Source organism: Vombatus ursinus, unplaced genomic scaffold, assembly GCF_900497805.2.
Source record: "Vombatus ursinus unplaced genomic scaffold, bare-nosed wombat genome assembly UNPS02014807.1, whole genome shotgun sequence".
Taxonomy (NCBI): Eukaryota; Metazoa; Chordata; class Mammalia; order Diprotodontia; family Vombatidae; genus Vombatus; species Vombatus ursinus.
Window position 1 is genome coordinate 21,859,009 of NW_020954585.1, and position 21,841 is coordinate 21,880,849.

The 21,841-nt window shown below is 42.9% G+C and overlaps 1 protein-coding gene across 3 annotated transcripts in view; it reads right to left on the bottom strand.

The window, feature by feature from the left end:
- The window catches only part of LOC114051913 (tubulin polyglutamylase complex subunit 2-like), a 49,825-nt gene that overhangs the window by 8,618 nt on the left and 19,366 nt on the right, over nt 1-21,841 (bottom strand). Inside the window, exons 4-7 of one of the 3 annotated variants that reach the window (XM_027874311.1) lie at nt 18,166-18,294; nt 10,970-11,083; nt 9,924-10,078; nt 5,644-6,586 (exon numbers count right to left, since the gene is read on the bottom strand). In XM_027874311.1, the coding sequence (XP_027730112.1) occupies nt 6,356-6,586; nt 9,924-10,078; nt 10,970-11,083; nt 18,166-18,294 (629 nt within the window). In that variant the 3' untranslated portion in view covers nt 5,644-6,355. Of the gene's footprint in view, nt 1-5,643; nt 6,587-9,923; nt 10,082-10,969; nt 11,084-18,165; nt 18,295-21,841 lie in introns of those variants that run through there. The other 2 variants (XM_027874310.1, XM_027874312.1) reach the window with 2 other exon arrangements.

The window sequence follows — 21,841 nt, forward strand, 5'->3', positions numbered from 1 at the left end:
CTATCTATCTATCTATCTATCTATCTATCTATCTATCTATCTATCTATCTATCTATCTATCTATCACTTGGGCACTAAGCCAAACTACCTCTGTACTAACCTTTCCTGCTACAATCCCTGCCCTCCTCCCCACTCCCCACCCCCACCCCCACCCCTATCCAATACTTTTCTGTTCCTTGTCCAAGACCCTCCATTTCCTGACTTGGTACATCTGGTACATACCTAGAATGCTCTCTCTCCTTGTCTCTGCCTTCTGGCTTCCCTGGCTTCTTTGAAGTCTCAGCTAAAATTTCAACCCCTATAGGATGCCTTTCCTGGTTTGCCTTAATGTAGCGCCTTGCTCCTGTGAGGATCGCTAATTCTACATATAGTTGTGGTTTACATGTCGTCTCCACCATTAGATCATGAGCTCTGTGGGGCAGGGATGGTCTTTGCCTTTCTTTGTATCCTCACAGTTTAGCATAATTTCTGAATTTCTGGCACAGTGTAGGAACTTAATGAATGACTGCTGACAAACAAAACAGGCACAAGAAAAAAGGCAATCCTAGAAAGTGAAAGATTGGTTCTTCATTTCAGGTGTTACAGACCAGGGGGTGGTAGGGACTGGACGGTTAGGTCCCTTCTGTATAAGCGTGGGACAGACAGGAAAGTTTCCAGAAAAGAAGCAAGAAGGGATGTTAAGTAGGAAGAGAAGGCAGGTCCAGACTGCCACAAGCAAGACGAGGTTCCCCAAATCAGAGAAGATTTTCAGACGACAACAGCAGTTCAAAGAACTTCCCACTTGAGTGCTGGTGTGGGGAGGATGGGGAGGGGAAAGGAGGGAATGGCCAGGGAAGCATGGGGCTATCGGTACTGCTCCTTGGCTGATGAGGACAATAATAATGACACTAATAATGACTCAGATTTATATGTTTATGAAGTATTTATTACCCGTGAGCTAGGTAATTCAAGAATTACTCATCTCATTTTACAGACGAAGAACCCAAGGTTTTGGTTCAATTGCCTTGTGCGTGAGCCCATGGCAAGTGTCTGTGTTGGGATTTGAGTCCAAGTCGCTTGATTTCAAATCCAAGATAGGAGTAGGGGCGAGGATGAACAAGAGGAAAGGGTATTCCATAAGTTTCTAAAGACAATGATTTAAGCTCTTAGATTACAAAAGATTTGGTCAACAGTCCTCTCTATCTTCCCTCCAGATTATAAGAGATTGGTAACAGTCCTCCCTATCTTCCCTCCACCACCCCGCCCCCCCCCCAACTTAGGAGGAAAAAAAATGAATAAATTTAAACTCACTGGTCAACAGAGCAAAAATCTCAAGGAAATCAACTTATGCCTGGACTCCTGGCCATGGGCTATGGGGGAGGGTATAGCCTGAGACAATGCTTCTTTGGGTAAAAGTGATGAAGCTGGGAACTGGTTGCCCTGCCAACTGGTCTATTAATGAAAATGGAGGAAGGAAGCTGAGAGGAAGAGAGGGAATTCCCACAATTGTCACTAAGTGCTTAACCACTTTAACATGCTCGGTTTGGCGCCGCGTGAACTTTACTCCTCAGTTTCGGGACTCACGTGTTCTTCGTCTTTCCCTGTGGAATTCCACACCTTGGGGTAAAGGGGTAACACCTTTATCTCTAGATGGCTGTTCTTTATAGAACTCTGGGTTCTAGTTCTGTATTCTCTGTAAAGAATCATACTTTTACTCCTAGTGGATAAAGAAGACACATTTCTCTAGAAGCTGGCCTTTAAGAACCCTGTATAAAAATACATCTCTAGTAAGAAATGTGAGCTTGGACACCTGGTCTCCACAAATCACTTCATCTTTCTAAACCTCAGTTTTCTTACCTATAAAATAGGGATAATAATACTGTTGTTGTTCAGTTGTGTTTAACTCTATGTGACCATGGAAGAGATACTGGAGTGGGTTGCCATTTCGTTCTGTAGTTCATTTTACAGATGAGGCAAATGACAAACTGAGGCAAACAGGTTAAGTGACTTGCCCACGGTCACACAGCTGGTAAGTGTCTGAGTTCAAATTGGAACTTGGGTTTCCTGACTCCAGGCCTAAAGCTCTATCAATTGAACCACTTAGCTGTCCCCTACATAATTCACAGAATTGTAAGTAAAGTGCTTTGTAAACCTGAAAGGTATATACTGAACTAGACTTATGATTTCATTAATATTGGAAACTGGTAAGGAAACTGGTAAGGAAACCAATGCAGGTTGGTACTTTCTCTGCAATTTATAGTCTTAGAGAGTCGCCTATGACTCAATCAACATTTATTAAGCACCTACTATGTGCCAGGCACTGTGTTAAGCCCTGGGGAGATAAAGAAAAAGGCAAAAGACAGTCCCTCAAGAGGAGCTTACAGTCTAATGGGGGAGACAAAATGCAGATACACACACACGCACATATATGTATGCACACACACTCACATAGCAAGTTATTGTTGTTGGTCAGTTACATCTGACTCTGTGACCCCATTTGGTTTTTTTTTTTTTGCTAGGCAATCGGGGTTAAGTGACTTGCCTGGGGTCACACAGCTAGTGAGTATCATGTGTCTGAGGCCAGATTTAAACTCAGGTCCTCCTGACTCCAGGGCCAGTGTTTTATTCACTGCGCCACCTAGCTGTCCCCCCATTTGGAGTTGTCTTGACAAAGATACTGGAGTGGTTTGCCATTTCCTTCTCCAGTTCATTTTACAGATGAGGAAACTGAGGCAAGCAAGATTAAGTGACTTGCGCCCAGGGTCACACAGTTAGTAAAGTCTCTGAGGCCAGATTTGAATTCAGGAAGATAAGTTTTCCCGATTCCTGGCCCAGCACTCTTTATCCACTGCACTGCCTAACTGTCCCAAGCAAGCTATATACAGGATAAATAGGAAAAATTTTAAAAATTTAAAAGGGAAAAAATTTAAAAATTTTAAAACTGGCATTAAGAGGGCAGGCTTCCTGTAGAAGGTGGGATTTTAGTTGGGACTTAAAGGATACTCTGCCTAGGGTACATTCTAGTAAGTGAAAAACCAGATTAAAATATAATTGGGAAATGTTTAACAAAATATATAAAAATGCAACAAAACATAACGTTAATTTGTGGTTTTCTAAATCAATATGTTGCCCTCCATTTCTATTTGAGTTTGACCCTCACTGGCCTAGGGTACTCAGAGGTTAAGTGACTTGGTTGAGGTAACCTAGACAGGAGGCATCAAAGGAGGATTTGAATGTGAGTCTTCTTGGCTCCAAAGCCAACTTGCTAGGCATAATACCTGAGCTGCCTCTCCCATCTGCAAAATAAGGATATTAGCCTAACCTAATTTACAGAATTGTGAGGAAAATGCTTTGTAAACTTTAATGTGAGTTAATATTGAAAAGTAAAATCAAATCAAATCTCAAAATCTATGGGTAGATTAACCACTAACTGGTAATCTTGAACCGTTTTTTAATTTGAGGTGAGTTTTAAATGAAGATATGTAAATGTAGAGGAATATTGCTGTGCCATAAGTGATGATGAAAGGGATGTGTTCAGAGAAATCTGAGAACACTTGTATGAACCGATGCAGATGAAGTGAGCAGAACCAAGAGAACAATTTCTAGTCACTAAGTTATCATTGCAAAGAAAAACTTTTTTTTTTCTAGACACACAGGATACCACCTGTTTTATTAGTACTTTCATTATTCCCCCCTTTCTTTCTCATCACTTTGAATTTCTCCTTCTTGCAAAGTGGGAATTCTTTGCAACATCTCTCTACCAGCCTTCTTCAACTAGGAGGAAAGGTTACTATGTGGGTCATATGGCTGGATGATGCTACTTGTTTTGGAAACTCTAGGGCAGGAGTGGGGAACCTGCAGCCTCGAGGCCACAGGTAACCCTCTAGGTCCTCAAGTGCAGTCTTTTGACTGAGACCAAGTTTTACAGAACAAACTGTATGGGATTTTCTTTGCAAAGACACTGGCATGGTTTGCCATTTCCTTCTCCAGTGGATTAAGGCAAGCAGAGGTTAAGTGATGTGCCCAGGCTCACATAGCTACGGAGTGTCTGGGGCAGGATTTGATCAGTTGAGTGGCCAACCACAATTCCAGAGGCCTGAGATGAAGCAGGTATACCCACTTCCTGACACAGTGGTGAACTCAAGGTGCAGAGCACACCTCTTTGGGACATTTTTTTGCTTGACTATACTTATTTGTTACAAAAGTTATATTTTTCTTTTTTTTTTAATTAGGGAAAGATGGGAGGAAGATAAAACAAATGCTTGTTTGTTGAAAAATTTTTTTAAACTTTAAGGGTTTTTTTTTAAAAACAGCTTTAAGAAGTGGTTCCCTCCCCTACACACACCTTCATCCTCTTCATCATCAGTGTAAGCCAGAAATCTAAGAAGAGCTCTGGATATTTGGCCAAGCCAAACAATTGGGGAGATAAGTTACTTGTTACCCAAAACACCACCCAACCACGTCCAAGGTTGAGGTATGACAGCATAGTAGAAAAGCACTAGATTTGAACTTGAGGACCTGGATTAAAATCCTGGCTCTTCAATTTAGAACTAAGCCCAAAGGGCTATAAAACCATGCATACCCTTTGTCCCAGCAATACCACTATCCCAAAGAGATAAAAAACAAAAATAGGTACAAAAATATTTATAGCAGCTCTTTTAGTGGTGGCAAAGAATTGGGAATTGAGGGGATGCCCATCAATTGGGGAATGGGTAAACAAGCTGTGGTATATGATTGTGATGAAATACTACTGTGCTATGAAAAATGACAAGCAGGATGATTTTGGAAAAATCTGGAAAAACTTATATGAACTGATGCAAAGTGAAGTGAACAGAACCAGGAAAACATGGTACACAGTAACAGCAATATTGTACGATGATCAACTGTGAATGACTCAGCTATTCTCAGCAATACAACGATCCAAGACAATTCTGGAAGACTTATGACGAAAGGTGCTGTCCATCTCCAGAGAAATAACTGGGTAAAGCCCGAAGGCAGATTGAAGATACTTTTTCTTTACTTTCTTTATTTTTTTGGGTTTTTTTTCCCTGCATTTTCTTTCACAGCATGCCTTGCATGACTACACATGTATAACCTATGTCAACTTGCCTGCCTTCTCAACATGGGGGAGGGAAGAGTAGGAAGGAGAGAATTTGGAAATCAAAATTTGGAAAAAAAAAAGTAATGTTAAAATTGTTCTTACATGTAATTGGGGGAAAATAAAATATTAAAGAAAAAAAAGAAAAGAAAACAATCTCGTCATTTGATTCCCTCTCTCAGCTATCTGTAAAATGAGATGGATTAGTAAATAGAGAGCTGGATTTATGGTCAATAACACTTGAGTTCAAGTCCTGCCTCAGACATTTATTAGCTGTGTGACCCCATCGACTGTTTACCTCATCTGGAAAATGATGACAGCACCGACCTTGCAAGAGTGTTGTGGGGATCAGATGAGATAAAATATGTAAATGTTTTGAAAACTTTACCACACTATATGAGTACTATTATTATTATTATTTTTGCCATCTGGGGGATGGGTCCACCCCACCTCTGGTCATGAATAGACCTATGATAGACTGTTCTCTGCCATAAAGTACAATAAAGAAGTTAAAATCTCAGAGAGTTCTCCCAAGCAATTAGACAGAAACAGTTTAAAATGGCTAGGCAGGTTCATTTTTATTCTGAAACTATTTTCTGGAGGTAAACATTTCATATTTAGCAGTAACCCACAGAAAAATGAAACCCTTTGAGCCACTGAGAGGTGGAAACACCTCCCGACCAGGGCAGAATACATTTTCTTGGTTTGGCTCTATTGATAATGAAAAACAAACACGGAATTAAATACAGGGGGCTTTTCTGACTTTCTGATGAGTCTGGCAATTTCAAAGGAAAAAGTTCCCGGGGTTTTTCCTCAGCTGTCAAAGCTTTTACCCAGCAATAATCCAGCTGAGCAACATGTTATTGAATGCATGTTCCCATGTGTCAGGTACACTTCCATGCAGGGAAAAAAGCACAGGTGGAATGCAAGTGACTATGGCCTATGTCACTGTGCAGTATGACAGACCATTAACTCCTCAGAGCGTGATTTAGGATGGGCTTTAATGGCTGCTGGAGTAAAGGAAACATGGGATGGGGCGGGAGGAGGCTTCTCTGATCAGTGCCCCGCATCTCATCAGACACTTCCCAAGGTCCAGATGTCCTTTGCTCCCTTGCACGGGCAGTGGGAACAACGTAACACAACCACTTGCTGGGTTGCACAGTCCTGGGCCTTTGGGTGGGACCCAGGCTCTCAGATTTGGGCCCACATCGAGAGGGGGAAGGTAAGAGCTTTTGAACTCTCCAAGTGCAGAAGAAAGAGCCCATCTGCTGGGGCTGCTCACTTTCTGACAGGGTTTCCAGAGGCAGAAGAAGACTTGGTGGAAGAGGAACTTGATGATCCTTTCTGGGAGCCTGGAGGGTTCGGGGTCCCCCCTCTTTTGGTGGGGGCCGAGGTTTTTGTCTTATTCTTGAACACCTTGCTGGGGTCTAGCTTGTTTACAAAGTAGTCAGTCTCTTCTGTAAGTACCGGGGTATTGTAGGTGATGGGTTTATACATGTTGAACCATTGCTGCACAGAAGGAGGAGAGAAAAAGAACCATCATGGATCAGAGTTTGAGAAACTGCTCTCTGCCAGCTCGGCATGGGAGAAGGGGCTGGGGGCACAGAGGCAGAGAGGGGAGGATGAAAAGACTATGAAACAACCACCGCAGGGCACAATCCTTTCTGTGTTAAGGGGTGATGACAAGCCCCATCTGTCCTCAGCACTGTATAGCACCTTTGCCGTGCAGTGACCAAGCCCTGGGATCAGGGCGCTGGTGGTGACAAACAGGAGCTCTGCCCCCCAGACCCTGCTGCTGCCTCACGGAGGGAGGGTGGCCCTAAGCCTAGCCCTCTGCCCTTCACATCTCCCATGTCTAGGAGGATGTCTCAGTACCAGCTCCTTTTCCGGTCACAAGGGCTCCATCCAGAAAGCCGTTCCCTCTGAGGTTCTGGGGAGCTATGGGCCTAACAATGCCTCCCTCCTATTGTAGCATGCTTGGAAACTTTTTAAAAGCTTTCACTTCTCTTACCTGTTATCCACTGGGTAAGTCACTTAGCTTCTCTGGGGCTCAGGTTTCTCATCGGCAAAGATGAAGGAGTTGACCGGGTCCTCACTGTCCCTCACCAGGACTACTGGAAGAGTCTCCTATTTGGTCTCCCTATATCCATTTTCCACAAAGCTGCAAACTGACAGTTCTAAAGCGCAGGGATGACTATGTTCTCTTTTGTCCAAGAAGCATCAGTCGCTCCTTTAAGATAAAGAACAGACTCTTGTCTTCTGCTTGGCGTTTGAAGCCTGTTACAGTCTGATTCCAGCCTAGCCTTCCTGCCTCCTCGCCTTCACCCAGTCTGGCCTACGGGCCTGGACGTTCTCCTTATTCACCTCCATTTCTTGGAACCCTTTTCATTGTTGTCGAGTCGTGTCAGTCGTGTCTGATTTTTCTTGACCTCATTTGGGGTTTTCTTGGCAAAGATACTGCAGCGGTTTGCCATTTCCTTTTCCAGCTCATTTTACAGATGAGGAAACTGAGGCAAACAGGGTCACACAGGTAAATGTCTGAGACCAGATTTGAACTCACAGTGTTGAGTCTTCCTGAGTCCAGGTCTGGCGTTCTATCCACCACGCCACTTAGCTGCCCTTCTTGGGACCTTCGCTCCCTTCAAAGCTTGGCTCAGATGCTACACTACCTCCTTTGGGAGCCAGCTGTTTGTGCTTCTGCCAATCACCATGTATTTATGTTTTATGTATCCTATATTTACTTATCGAGCAGTGTAACTGGTACACAGTAAATGCTTGTTGATTTTTAAAAAAATGAAGGTTGACTTAATCCTTTCTAAGGGCCCTCCTAGCTTGAAATATCCCTGATTTTGTTATTCAGATCCCATTGCACAGAATCACAGAGAGTTAGAAATGACCCTGAGAGCATCTAACCCAATTCCTACCCAATGTATGAAAACCCTTCATTCTATCGCTGACACATGGTCAGTTCCTGCTTGACCGACTCTGGATCAAGGCACTTACAGGGCAGGGGCCAGGTCTCATTGATCTTATTTCCACATCTACTGCCTTACCATGACCCTGCTCAGTTCCTTTTTACTGCTCACCTAATCTGCTGTAACTGTCTCCTAATTGGTATTCCAGCTTCTAGTATCTGCCACTCCATTTTCCATATGGCTACCAACATTATCTTCCTAAGAGACTAATATGACCAAGTCAATCTTCTTCTTTTTTTTTTTAAAATTTTATTTTTAGGCAATCGGGGTTAAGTGACTTGCCTAGGGTCACACAGCTAGTAAATGTCAAGTGTTTGGTCTGAGGCTAGATTTGCACTCGGGTCCTCTTGACTTCAGGGCCAGTGCTCTATCCACTGCGCCACCTAGCTGCCCCCCAAGTCAATCTTCTTAAAAATCTCAGTGGCTACATATTATCTCTAGATTAAAAGTCATCAGACTGGCTCCCAGACTTGTTTCATTTTACATTTCCTTTCTGTATTCTTTGTTCCAGCCACAATGGACTATTAGCTTTCCCTGAAGTTGGCATTCAATCTCCTACCTCTGTAAATTTTCACAAGGCTAGAATTCCCTTCCTCCTCACCTCTGCCTCTCAGAAACCTTATCTTTCTTTAAGGCTCAGTGTGGTGGATACCTCCTCTATGAAGCCTTCCTTGAAGCCACTACTTGTTAGTGCTCTCTCCCTTCTCAGATTATCTTATACTGATATGTTGATTGATATACACATTATATTCACCTCAGGAGAACATCTTCTCTTTGAGGGCACGAAATTATTTCATTTTTAAAATTTGCATCTCATTGCCCAACTGCCTTATAGATAGAAGTCACTTAGTAAGTATTTATTGAAATGAAGTAAGGCTCTGAAGTACTGAAGATGTGAGTAGCCATAGTCACGTATTATCTACATGTGTGCCTCGCTACAATTATAGTCCAACTTTATGTCTGTATTACATTATTTCATTTGGCAAAAGTCTTTGCTAAGAACTAACTTTATCTACTGCCTGCCTGTTAATGGAAAGCACACTGATGGGGGCTCATGAGTTATACTGTTAAAAGCTCAGACTCACAAGATACCCTACAACCTGGAGTGGTCTCTGGAGAGTCAACCCTCTGGAGACCAAACCCATGAGTGTGAGAACAAGTTAGAGGAGTAGACCTACACAGAGCTTGAGTGGTTCAATTTATTCTCTTTCTCCCTTGTGTCACATTCTTTCACTTGCCAACCTCTTGAACCCAGCTCCAATTCCCTTTTGTCACCTCTCAATCTTTTACTTCTCGGATCATTTCTTCCATATTATTAAGCGACTCTTTATCCTTCCTTGGGGAGGCATTCCTTAATCCATATTACTTTCTCTTCAACCAGGGAGCCAATGTGTATTTAATTCTTCCTACTGCTGGTAGGAAGACAAACACCATACAACTCCTAAAAGTCAATGGGACAGATCAAGCGAATAATTGGCAGCTACTTCCCCTGTAAATTCCCACAGCAGACTGCTTGATTGCATGGTTTCTCATCAGCATGATGGGACTCCTCACAACATGTGAAAGTAGGAATAGTAATGGCAGGAATTATTAATGCCACTGGAGAGATGAGGAAACTGAGACCCAGAGAGGCTAAGTGATTTGTTCATAGTTACACAGCAAGTACATGTCAAAGTCAGAACTAGAGCACAGGGCTATTGATGTCTCTTCCCCCCAACCCACCCCCAGCACATTTTCCATAAGACTAGAGATCACTGGAGAGAGATAAGGGTGAGCAGCAATGGGAATGAAAGGGAGGTAGATCAGGTTATCGGGGATAGATGCTCTAAGGACCAGAAAGGTCCAAAGGAACTTAAACCCTCTTCTCCTACCTTGGCCTGTGGGCTAACACCGTAGTTGGTGAAGGCATACTGCCACTGTGGGAGGCCCAAGTGGGTGATCAGTAGGCGATAGTAGGCAGTGAAGCTGTCCGTGAGAAAGTGCCAATATAAAGCTCTGTCCAGGAACCAGATCTTGCTCTCTTTGGCTACTGATAGAATGGAAAAAGAAAGAAACAGCCTCTGAGTAATGTCCATTTTACACACCTATACATATATATTCACATCTACCTATCTGGAGTATATATACATATATATGATTTATTTAAACTAAGCATACAAAAAACACACTCTGCCTTCCAAGGATAATCCTGCAGGGGTTCTTAACTTGAGGTCTATGAACTTGTTTTTTAAGTATTTTGATAACTGCATTTCAATATAGTGACCTGCTGCTGGTTGCTGTCCTTTCAGGGGAAGCCCAGACAACACATCTAACTTCCTGCTCAAGTCTCTCTGCTTCTGGGGCCACTGTCTTAGCTCAGGAGCTGCTATTGCTATCCCATGTTGATCGACTACATCATTTTAGCTCCTTGAGGGCAGGGACTATCTTTTTTTTTTTTTTTTTTTTCATATCACCAGTGCTTAGCACAGTGCCTGGAACAGAGTAGGCACTTTATAAATGTTTATTGACTGACCACTGTATGAAATCAGGTGCCCATTATACAAAAGTTTGGAGAAAGTAGGCTATTTCCTTACCCTTTTCTAATTTGTCTCAATGATTTTCTTTAGATTGTTCCTGAGAAGTGGGGGCTACGTTTCGCAAATGCTTAGTGCTTTTTTTAAAAAGGCAAATATAATGAGGGGATAGTCAAAAGGGAATGACTCTTTTAGAGTCATGCTAATATGATTTTGGGAGAAACCATAAACTGGTCCAAAGACTGCTCTTAGAGAAGGTCTACTAAGGGACTTATATATTTGGAGAAAGAAACAAAAGACCTTGTATGAAAGAGAGGTGGGGGAGGTGAAGCAGCATTTTTAGGGGGCCCCAGAATCCCAGTTAAGATCTTCTCTACTATATTCTTCCTCCCCTTGTATTTTACCTGGTGAAGTCTTTCTGTAGACAAGACACACTTTGCCATTCCCATTGCAGGAATCCAGCTCAAATATTAGACTTCGAGAGTCAAAATGGGGCTTCTCTGGCTGGTCTTCATTAGCTGCAAACCCGAATATTAATAATGACATTCAAACTCAGCCAACACACAGTTAAGCTTAAGGAGACTGGACCTAGATGCCAACACATGACTTTAATGGGATGATGCCAGGAGGAATGGAGTAGAGGGCACAGTATGCTTTCTAAGTATCTGACAAATATTTATAATTTACCCCCCAAGTTTCAGTCAAGTGAATTCTGGATACAACTGAATAAACCAGCTGGATAAAGCAGAATAAACCCACTGGATGACCCCTACTCTCCCCACTCTCACTGTCACTCAGTGATGGAGACAGAACGAGAAGGAAGGTGAGGCACAGAGATGTTAATGGAATCTTTGGGGTGCTATTCAGTTACTAGGGCTACTGAAGACTTAGTAATGTTAAAAGAGTTCAAGGAATCTCTAGCAAGATTACTCCCGGAATTCTGCATTAATCTGTTCAACAAATATTAACTAAATGCCTCATTGCTGGGCTTGGAGTCAGAAGACATGGGGCTGAGGCTAGGCTGACATTTCCTAGTCATGTAATCTCTTGGACAAGTCACTCAGACTTTCTCAGACACAGTTTCTTCATTTTTAAAATGGAGATAATAATATTTGCACAACCTAGCTCACAGGGTTATTGTAAGGAAAAATTATGTAAGCCTTAAAGTACTGTATAAGTGTGAGCTATTACTTAACACGGCTCCAACCCAGGCTGGTTCATTATTAATAATAACAAATAGCCTCCAGCTGTGGAACCTTACCATAATGTTATCTAGCCAACTGCCCACTTATAGAATTGCTCCGATGGAAGTAATGATCCCTTACAATATTTGTTTTGCCTAACTCTATGTTTTCTTGAAGCCAATTCATGATTTTGGGTGGGGTATACCTGTATATGCACAGTGACACAAAGGTAAATGAGACACAGTTCCTGCTCTCAGGGAGCTTACAGTCTACCAGGAGAGCTATAGTATTACAACAAATACACAAGTAATGTTAATACAAGGCAGAACTTGGCAGAAGTTATAATAGAGGTATCAACAAAACGGTATGGGGGGGTAAGAGGACAAAGAAATGATTTTGATTTCAGGAGAGAGGAGAGTGATGGGGGAGAAATCATGGAAAGGTTTTTGTGCTGGAAATGGTCAAGGATTGGTAAGAAGCTCAATGGAGGTGAAGTGTTTAGGATACATGAAGGGAATTAGTACGTGATGAGGATGGAAAGGAGGGCTAAAGATAAAATGTAGAGGGATTTAAATGGAGTCTATTCAGTAGGCAACTGAAAACTCCTGAGTGGAACATGAACACACAATATAAAGGGCTCTCAAGGATATACCAAACAATAAAGAAAAAGTAAGGGAATTCCTAAACCAAGTGAAAATCATTTTTTTAATTTTTAAAAAACACACTTTTCTTTTTCTCACTAGAGTGTCTCTTTTAGGGGAAACAAGTGTGATTTGACACTGGCCCCTCTTCATTAAACCACCTTTGTGCCTAAACTGAAATCTCCAGGCCCCTGATGTATCTCATTACCATAAGCAAATATACAAGGAACTTGTGATTTCTGCAGGGGAGGGGACTCCCTGTGTGGTAACTCACTCTACCAGTTTAGATGGCAACCTATCTATGACTCAGCAGATAATGCCAGAGAGTCCCCTTAGGTGCAGAGAAGTAAAGGTCACTCACAGAAGTATGGTCACTCAGCTGGTTAGGGTCAGAGATGAGACTGTTTCCAAGCCAGCACTCTACCCAGTATGCCATGTTACTTCTTCTTCTTCTTCTTTTTTTTTTGCTGTAAGTGACTTGCCCAGGGTCACACAGCTAGTGTTATGTGTCTGAGGCCAGATTTGAACTCAGGTTCTTCTGATTCCAGGGCTGGTGCTCTATTCATTGTACCACCTAGCTGCCCCAGCCATGTTACTTCTGAAAAACTGTTTTTCAATATTTCTTCTCACGATTAAGAACATACAACTTTCTCTGTGCAGTGCATATGGCCAGGACAGCTGTATGCACACTTACCTGATGCTCCTCTAATGCCTCTCATTCTTTGAAGCGCCTCCATCCCCACCCCAAAACCCTCCTTGACTCCTCTGGCTCTTCTCTGAGCCTAGCACAGTGAAGCCCACGCTTAGGGACTCAACATATCCTCTTTCACACTATTCTGTCATCTGCTCCTAAGTATGTCTTATCTCTCCAACAAGACTGTAAGAACCTGAAAGGTAAGGATCATGTCTTATCCTCCTTTGTATCCAGGCTCATCTGCTTTAGGACATACTTCACTGCCTGTAGGAGACAGCATTCCACATCTAGGCGCAAATGGAAGTGCTGAATTCAGTCTTAAGTGACTTCCTTTATTAGGCCCTGGGGTAGATCCTTGCCCGGTGTTGTGAGAAGAGACTCAGGTCGGGATTCTGCCTCTGATACTTACCAGCTGTGGGACCATAAGCAAATTCCTTAACTGACTCTCAGTTTTCTCATCTGTAAAATGGATAATTATGTCTACACTACCTAACTCAATGGGCTGCTGTGACAATGAAATGAAATAGTGTAGGTAAAATCAAAGTGCTTTGTAAATATCACCTATTAGTATTATAATTTAGATAACAGGAATAGACAATGGACCTGGGATTTCCTGTGTACAGGGAACTCCCAGATGAGAGAACTCCCTCTACCAATGTAGGTTAGCATCTTTTCTGAAATTTATGATCTTAGACAATTGTCTAGAGTACTGAGAAGTTAAGGGACTTGCCTAGGGTTTTTATATATGTGTGTGTATATGTGTATGTATGTATCCTATAGATAGATATCTACAGGTGTGTGTGCACGCTCACATACACATGTATGGTAGAGACAGGATTGCTAGTTCCAAGTTCTCTATCCACTATGGCATGCTGCCTTTCTGTATACTATATAGAATATAATATACATTATATGCTGATATCTGATTAGTGATAAACTAGGATCTACTGGAATTTCAGAAAATAGCTTCTAAGTTTGAAGTCAGGGGACTAGATCTTATCAATTTCTAGAGTATGATTTTCCACTTGACACTGCCTTCTTGTCCCTTGCCAAAAGCCTGAGGTCAGATAAGTATTACTTCCTAGAGGGTGTCAGAATGGAGATATTGGGGAAATTTTCCTTATTCTCTTTCCCTTCCCTCAATCCATCAAAAACCCTCCAAACCGGCCAGCCGTGGAGGTACACGATCATAACAGATGACTTTGAAAGGTAAAGATACGATTTCCCATCCCAACTCTCCTTTGTAACTCAATTTGACCATTATCTACATTTTGTCTTCTTTGTGTCCAACACAATGCTGCTAGGGCCTGCTGGAGATAAAGGAGAAGGATGCACAGCATCTGGATCAGCACTTTACAGATGAGATCAACAGAGGCTCAGAGGAGCAGCGTGGTAGATGGGATAAAGTGCTGGGCTTAGAGTCATGAAGTCTTGGGTTCAAGATCTACCCTTTATACATAAGAGTTGTTAAATCATGTACAAGTCACTTGATCTCTGGGAGTGGAACCAAGTTTCCTTATCTGTAAAATGGTATTATAACATTTATAGAACTTGCCTCACAGGGTCTTTGTTAGGATCAAAAGTGATAAATATGCAAAGGGCTTTGAAATCTTACAGCGATATAAAATGGAGGTTTTTTTTTAAAAGGGGAAGCACCATGGTGTAAAAAGAATGCTGGTTCTGACATTTATTGGCCTTGTGACGCTGGGCAAGCTATTTTGCTTCCCTGAGTTTCAGTTTTCTCATCTGTAAAATGGGAACAACAGTACTTATATTGGAAATATAAGTTGGGAAGCTGGGCTCTGAAAATTGTGCTTTATCCTAATTTTGCCTAGAAGCGGGACTCCAAGCCACTTCCCAGCCAACTCTACACTGCAGAGCCAGTGTACCCTCTTATCCCTTTCTAAATCCCTTTTCGGTGTTTTCTTCCCTCATTGGAATGTAAGCTCCTCGAGGGCAGGGACTGTCCTGGTTGCTTGTGTTTGTATCCCCAGCACAGTGCCTGACACATAGTTACTTGATAAATTATCTGTCTATCTGTTTACCTCCCTGTCTGCCTTACCATGAAGAAAGCACTTTGTAAACCTTAAGGTGCCACAGAAAAGTGAATAGTCATTTTTAAACACAGGCATGTGACACTGGAGGGGTCCTTCCCACATCTGAGGTTGGGCCTCTTTGGAGGATGGTATATTAGAAGGAGTGCTGGATTTGGAACCAGAGCACAGGGGTTCACATTCTGGCTCTGACATTTACTATGGGGACCTTGGGCAAGTCAATGAACCTCTTTTGGCCTCAATTTTCTCACCTATAAAAAGCAGTGGATGGGCTAAATGATCTCTATGGTTCTTCCAGCTCTGAATCCACATGAATCCTATGAATAAGTATTTATTAAATGATTGAAGTAGATAACATGGTTCTTTGTCCTCTTACAACTTAGATGGGGAGAAAACACTCAGATCCAAGAAAACAACTGACAAGTAGGACAACAAATAGAAACAATGCAAGCTTTTATGGTCTATGCTACTGGTCTTCAAAGTGGGTTCTAGGATCCCTGGGACAGCCATGGAATGATACCAACAGAGCTATAACCTGAAGAGATGTGATCAACCAAATTGAAGGCAGGAAGATGGGTTACGTATCATTCTCACACCCCTCCTGTCCCATAGGCAATCTTGGGATCATCTCCAACATCACTACACCATTCCCATCAACAGTCTCCCTCTCTGTCTTCTCCCACTGCTGACCTTCCATGACAACAGTTGGTATAGGCCCCTCACGGGAGATATAGATATAACCTAATCTGATCCAGATACTTACAGTAGCTACAAAAGCAAAATCCATTTTTGTACTCCCAACCCCCCAGCATGCCCACACCACGCACCCCACCATGTCCCATCAGCTTGTGGTTGCCACAGATGCCCCTCAGTGGTGGCTCTTGAGGCAGTGGTAGATGAATAAGGCCCCCCCTTCCTATTCCCCTTTCATTTGTCATTAGGAAATAAGGAGTGTAACACAATGAACAGGAATGCATGGGTTATGATTACGTTACCTTTCTTCCCCAAACCACCTTCTTCCAGACTTCCCTAACTCCTTTGGGGGCACCATCATCCTTTCAATCATCCATGTCTTCAACCTCTTCATCATCCTTGACTTCCCATTCAACTGAAACCGTTCTCTTTAAAGCTACCAGTGGTCTCCTAATCGCCACTTGGATGACTTTTCTCAATCCTTATCCTTCTTGACCTCTGCAGCGTTTGTCACTTGCTGACCTTTGCTCCTGGATACTCCTTCCTCTCTGGGGCTCCCCTCCCACCTGTCTAACTGCTCCTTCTCAGTCTCCTTTGCTGGATCATCATTGGTAATCATGCTCTTCAATTGTGAGTATGTGTCCCTAACATCTGTCCTGGGCCCTTCCTTTTTTTGTGTGCATTCCTTCATTTGGTGACTTCATGGGCTCCCCTGGTTCTAATGGTCACACTTATAGATTTCAAGATCTATACATTCAGCCTTTCTCCCTCCTGAGCTCCAGACCCACATTATTAATTACCTATTAGACATCTTAAACTTGATGTCCTAGAAATACCTAAAATTCAAAATGTCCAGAAAAGAACTCAACACTCCTCCCCCCATTCCAAAACAACTACCCCTCTTCTGAACGTCCTTATTTCTGTGGTTGTTCCTTTCAGTTGTTTAGGCTTGAAACTTGGCATGATTCCTGACTATTTCTTTTTGATAACCTCCGCATATCCAATCAGTTCCCACGTTTTATCATTTCTGCTTCCAGGCTATCTCTCCCATCTGTCTGCTTTTTACTCACACAGCTACCATCCTACCCTAGACCATGGCTATGGCTTTCTCATTGGTCTCCTACCCCATGGCTTTTCCCTCTCCAATTTATCTTCCACACAACTGCCAAAGTGATTTTCCTACAGTGGAGGTCTGACCATGGTACTTCTCTATCTAATAAACTTCATTAGCTCTCTATTGACTCTAGGGTAAGATATCATTTCATCTTTTTTGTGTTTTTATAAAGTATGTCATCATTAGTATGGTAGTGCATGTATATATATATATATATATATATTTTTTGGGGGGGGTGGTTAGGCAATGGGGTTAAGTGACTTGCCCAGGGTCACACAGCTAGTAGGTGTTATGTGTCTGAGGCTGGATTTGAACTCAGTTCCTCCTGAATCCAGGGCTGGTGCTCTGTCCACTGCACCACCTAGCTGCCCCTATAATTTTAAAATAAGTAAATTCACATGTATTGAGTAAGCATGCTAAAAATTTTTTTACTGAAAGAGGTTAAAAAAGTTTGGAGACAGGGCAGCTAGGTGACACAGTGGATAGAGCATTGGCCCTGGAGTCAGGAGGACCTGAGTTCAAATCTGGCCTCAGACACTTATCTGGCCTCAGACACTTACTAGCTGTGTGACCCTGGGCAAGTCACTTAACCCTGACTGCCTCCCAAAAATAAAGTTTGGAGACTACTAGTCTAGACAGTAAGTGTTATGGGAATTCAGAGAAGGGCCTGAACAGTGTGGATTTTGTGGAAGAGGTGAGACAAGTTGGGCTTTGAAGTAATATAGAGAGAGAGGAAATGTTCTAAGATGGGAGGGAGAAGGGGATGGATCATAAGGGTGGTAAACCTGTTGAATGGCTTCACTGGGGTGGGAGGTGTGCATTCTCTAGGTTGAACAGAGGAAGGCTGTGGAAGGCCTTGGAAGTCATCCCAAGGAATAGAGACCATTCGAGGCTCCTGAGTAGGAGAGCGACACGATGTCTGGGCAGTGTCTTAGGAAGCCTGGTCTGGGATGGGGTGTGTGATGGTCCGAAAGGGAAGACTGGAGGAAGCCAGCTGGACAAAATGTTGGAAGTGAGAATGAAATTAAAAAAAAAGTATGAATATCTTTCCAAAGTCGAGATAAGACTTAGAAGAAGAGAGAGGTGAAAAAGAGATCTCCAAGGTTCTAGAAATGAATTAAAAGTGAAATGCCCCGAGGACACCCCATGTTTTCAGCGCTGTCCAAGGGAAGGCAGCAGGTTGTGTTCAGACAACGATCCCCCGGGGGCACCCATGGTACCTTCGTCCTCCTCATCATCCAGATCCTCCAGAGTTGGTGAATTGGGAAGCGTGTACACAGCAGACTGGGTGAGCTGAGTCAAGTGCGAAATGCTGTTAATCATCAGGCAGCCCAAAGGCACCGGCTGATCTGCAAGAGCATTGAGAGAAGAGGTGGGGTGTCAGCAGCCTTCCTCCTGGAAGAAGGGTGCATGCACTTTGTTGGACCAAGTCATCACTTTTCCTTCTGAGGGCTTCAACCCCCTTTGAGCATGAGAACATCACTGACAAAGGGCAACTGGGGCCATCGTCATCACCATTGCTAACTTGCTTTAAGGTTTACAAAGAGTTTTCTCATTTAAGCCTAACAACAACGGTATGAGGCAAATACCTAAGCTATTATTATCCTCATTTCACCAATAAGGAGGGAAGTGTTCACATAGTAAATGTCAGAGATAGAATTTGAACCCAGGTCTTTCCTGACTCCAAGCACCACTCTCTTCCCATTATACCATAGAGTCCTAAGGAACCCTCTCTCGGTGACAAAATGTCCCAACTGTATATGTGGAATAGCTAGTTTTTCACTGCGCTCCTCCAGCTGCCTTCTGTGTTATCTGAGTAAAGGATGCCACCGCCAGAGTGAATGATGGATTAAGAGGCAATGGATAAACAGGAGATGCCTCTAGTACTGATAGGAAAAACTGGAGGGCTCTGGGTCCCAGCCTGAATGACAGATCAAAAGAAAAACCAGGCATCCAGGCAGGGAGCAAAGGATGATTCTTGAAAGAATTCATTTCTCCTAGACCTGGAAACCAAGTTATATCCACTTTGGGGACCAAGGGGGGCTTGTTCAGAAACACCCCTGAAGCTGGGCCAGAGATCAGATGATATACTGCTTTCTCAGGGGACAGGAAAGGTCAAGGAAAGGTCAGCCTGGACAGGGTAGAAGCAGGGAAGGGGACCAGACACAGTACAGAGACTTTTCAGGGACCTGGGGAGAGAGGAGGACATAAGCCAGAAAGGGATTGGATTCTGACAACTTTATTAAAATATTTAGAAAAGAGTTCTCAGTAACATTTGCTGCCTAAGCAGGATGAAACTCAACTCACTGTACATAGGAGCAGTTTATGTGAAAAAGACCTATGGGCTTTGTTATCAGTTCTGTGAGCCAACAGTGTGACAGGGCTACCGAAAAAAGTAACATCATCTCAGGTTGCATTAACAGAAGTCAAATGTCCAGGACAAAGGAGGTACACAGCTTGGACAGGCTCAAGAGAGCTGACTGCTGAAATGTCAATGTGAGTATTTATGCCTCAGAAATTGGCAAGCCCTAAAAATCAGGGCTTAATTTGTTGTTTTGTTAATTGTCAAAACTTTGGAAAGTGACAAAGGAAACTTTAATAATGCAGACTAAACTTAAAAAATGTGTTGTACATATGTTCCCCCTCCCCCTCCTGGAGATCTGGTTGTTAAACATTTACCAGCACCTTCTTGAGTCGACTCTATGCTGGTCAGACCAGATCTGGAGTACAGTGTTCAGTACTAGGCATCCCATTTCAAAAAGGACATTGATAAATTGGCATGTGTATAGAGAAGGGGGACCATGACGGTGAAGAAGCTGAAAACCAGCAGAAAGAGCAATGGATCTGGAGTCAGAGGACCTGGGTCTAAATCCTAGATGAGTCAACTATTAAGTACATGACCTTGGGCAAGTCCTCACCCTGGGCCTTTGAGGACATCTGTAACATTAGGAGTTTGGAGAAAATGGCCTCCAAGGACCCTTCCAACCAGAGAACTCTAGGATTCCTTGAGTTATTGCCCCACAGGTAGCTTATTTTTGGTCCAGAACTGTGATTTTGGCAGTATAAAAAAACTCCAAGTGTAAAAACTCCTTTCGCTGAAGCAGATGAGCAACTCGACTGTAACTTACAGCTATAGAATGTTGCCTGGGATAACTTAGAAGTGACTTAGTCATGTATATACAGAGTATATCCTGGAACCTGGACATTTTTGACTACCAAACCAGCCATCCATACAACAAGATGCTCTCTTTTGTCTATAACCCAAGAAAAATCTTCATGTCTATAGTAAAGTAGCTTCTGTTTCACTCACACTGATTAGCCTGACAGCGTATTGCTGACAATATATATGAGGAGTGAAACGGAAGTCATGAAAGTGCTGGTAGTGAAAATGGGGAGCCTGACATAAGATTAATCACACACTGGGGAAGGCTGGCAACTTGGCTAAAATCCTAAAAATGTTACTACATCCTTTTAAGTGCATTCCCTGGGAATTTTCTTTCAAAAAGAAACTCCAGGCAAACAGCGTCTGTAAGAGAGGCAAATTTACTTCAAGGATTTAAAACTGTAACGTAATTTAGTGTCTCTGCATGGGGAATTGGTGCAGGCAAAATTATGGTTAAAATAATTACACTTGTCAGATTCTGTTTCTTCTTTTTCTTTTTCTTTTTTTTTTTTGGTTAGGCAATGGGGGTGAAGTGACTTGCCCAGGGTCACACAGCTAGTTAAGTGTTATGTGTCTGAGGCCAGATTTGAACTCAGGTCCTCCTGAATCCAGGGCTGGTGCTCTATCCACTGCGCAACCTTGTTGCCCCCAGATTCTGTTTCTGCAAGAGTCTCTGGGTTCCGCTTTAGTCCTGGCATCTCCATAGCTACAGAAGAAGACACTTATTACTTTCGTTAAGTTTAATCCACTAAAATCATATTTCAATGTTTCCCTATTGGGTGGAGGCGACAGTGAGCCTTCCAGGGCCACACTAGGGCATTGGCTGTTTCTGACAGGCTCAGTGATAGACTATTGGTGGTGCAAAGACCAGCTTTGCTAAATTTGAAAAGGCCCATCAATCGAAGTTTGGCCACCAGCGATGCATTCATTCTTTTGGCCACAGCAATGCATGACATGGTCCACTATATCACAGAGGGCTTATGATTGATCTGCGTTAGTGAAGAGCATTCATGTGGTTGAAATTTCAGATCCTTTAAGTTACACTTGCTAAAGAATAAGGAAGCAGGGAAAGGCACTGAGGACCACCCAATTACAGTTAAAGAGGAAGGACCACTAGGCACTAGCTTCCTGAGTCAGGACCCTTTGAAAACAAGATCTTTTTTTTTTTATTTGGAGTAATAAAACCCAACCATCTCACAAACACTATTTCTGCCTGTAAAGAGATAAGAAGCAAAGTGATTTAGAAGCCTCAGGAAGCCAAAAGGGAATCTAGAGGAAGCACGGGCCCATGAAATGAGTCTTAACATCATCCTGAATAACTGGGTCGTCTTGAGTTTCTGCATACCTACAAGAGGCTGTTCTAACAGCTTGTGATGTAGGGCCAACTTATGGTTCCAACTTGGAACTACTCACATGGACCCAAGACCTCACTAACAGGGAAGTTTCCTCCAGCAATGCTGCTCATGACCCATCTGTTTCTATTCATCTTGTGACACTCTTGTTCACAGGCTCCCAGAGATCACAGGGAATTGACTCCACATGCAAGAGGTCATCTTTACCTTCCTTCCTTCCTTCCCCCAACACCACGAAGGTAGTTGTGGCACACTGTGACACCATGCAGGATGGCTCACCATCACTGAAGCACCCTCAACTGGCCCCAGGCCAGAACGTCCCAGAACACTGCAAGCTGGGGTTTGCCCCAGAGTAAGTACTTAACAAATGAACACTTTTTC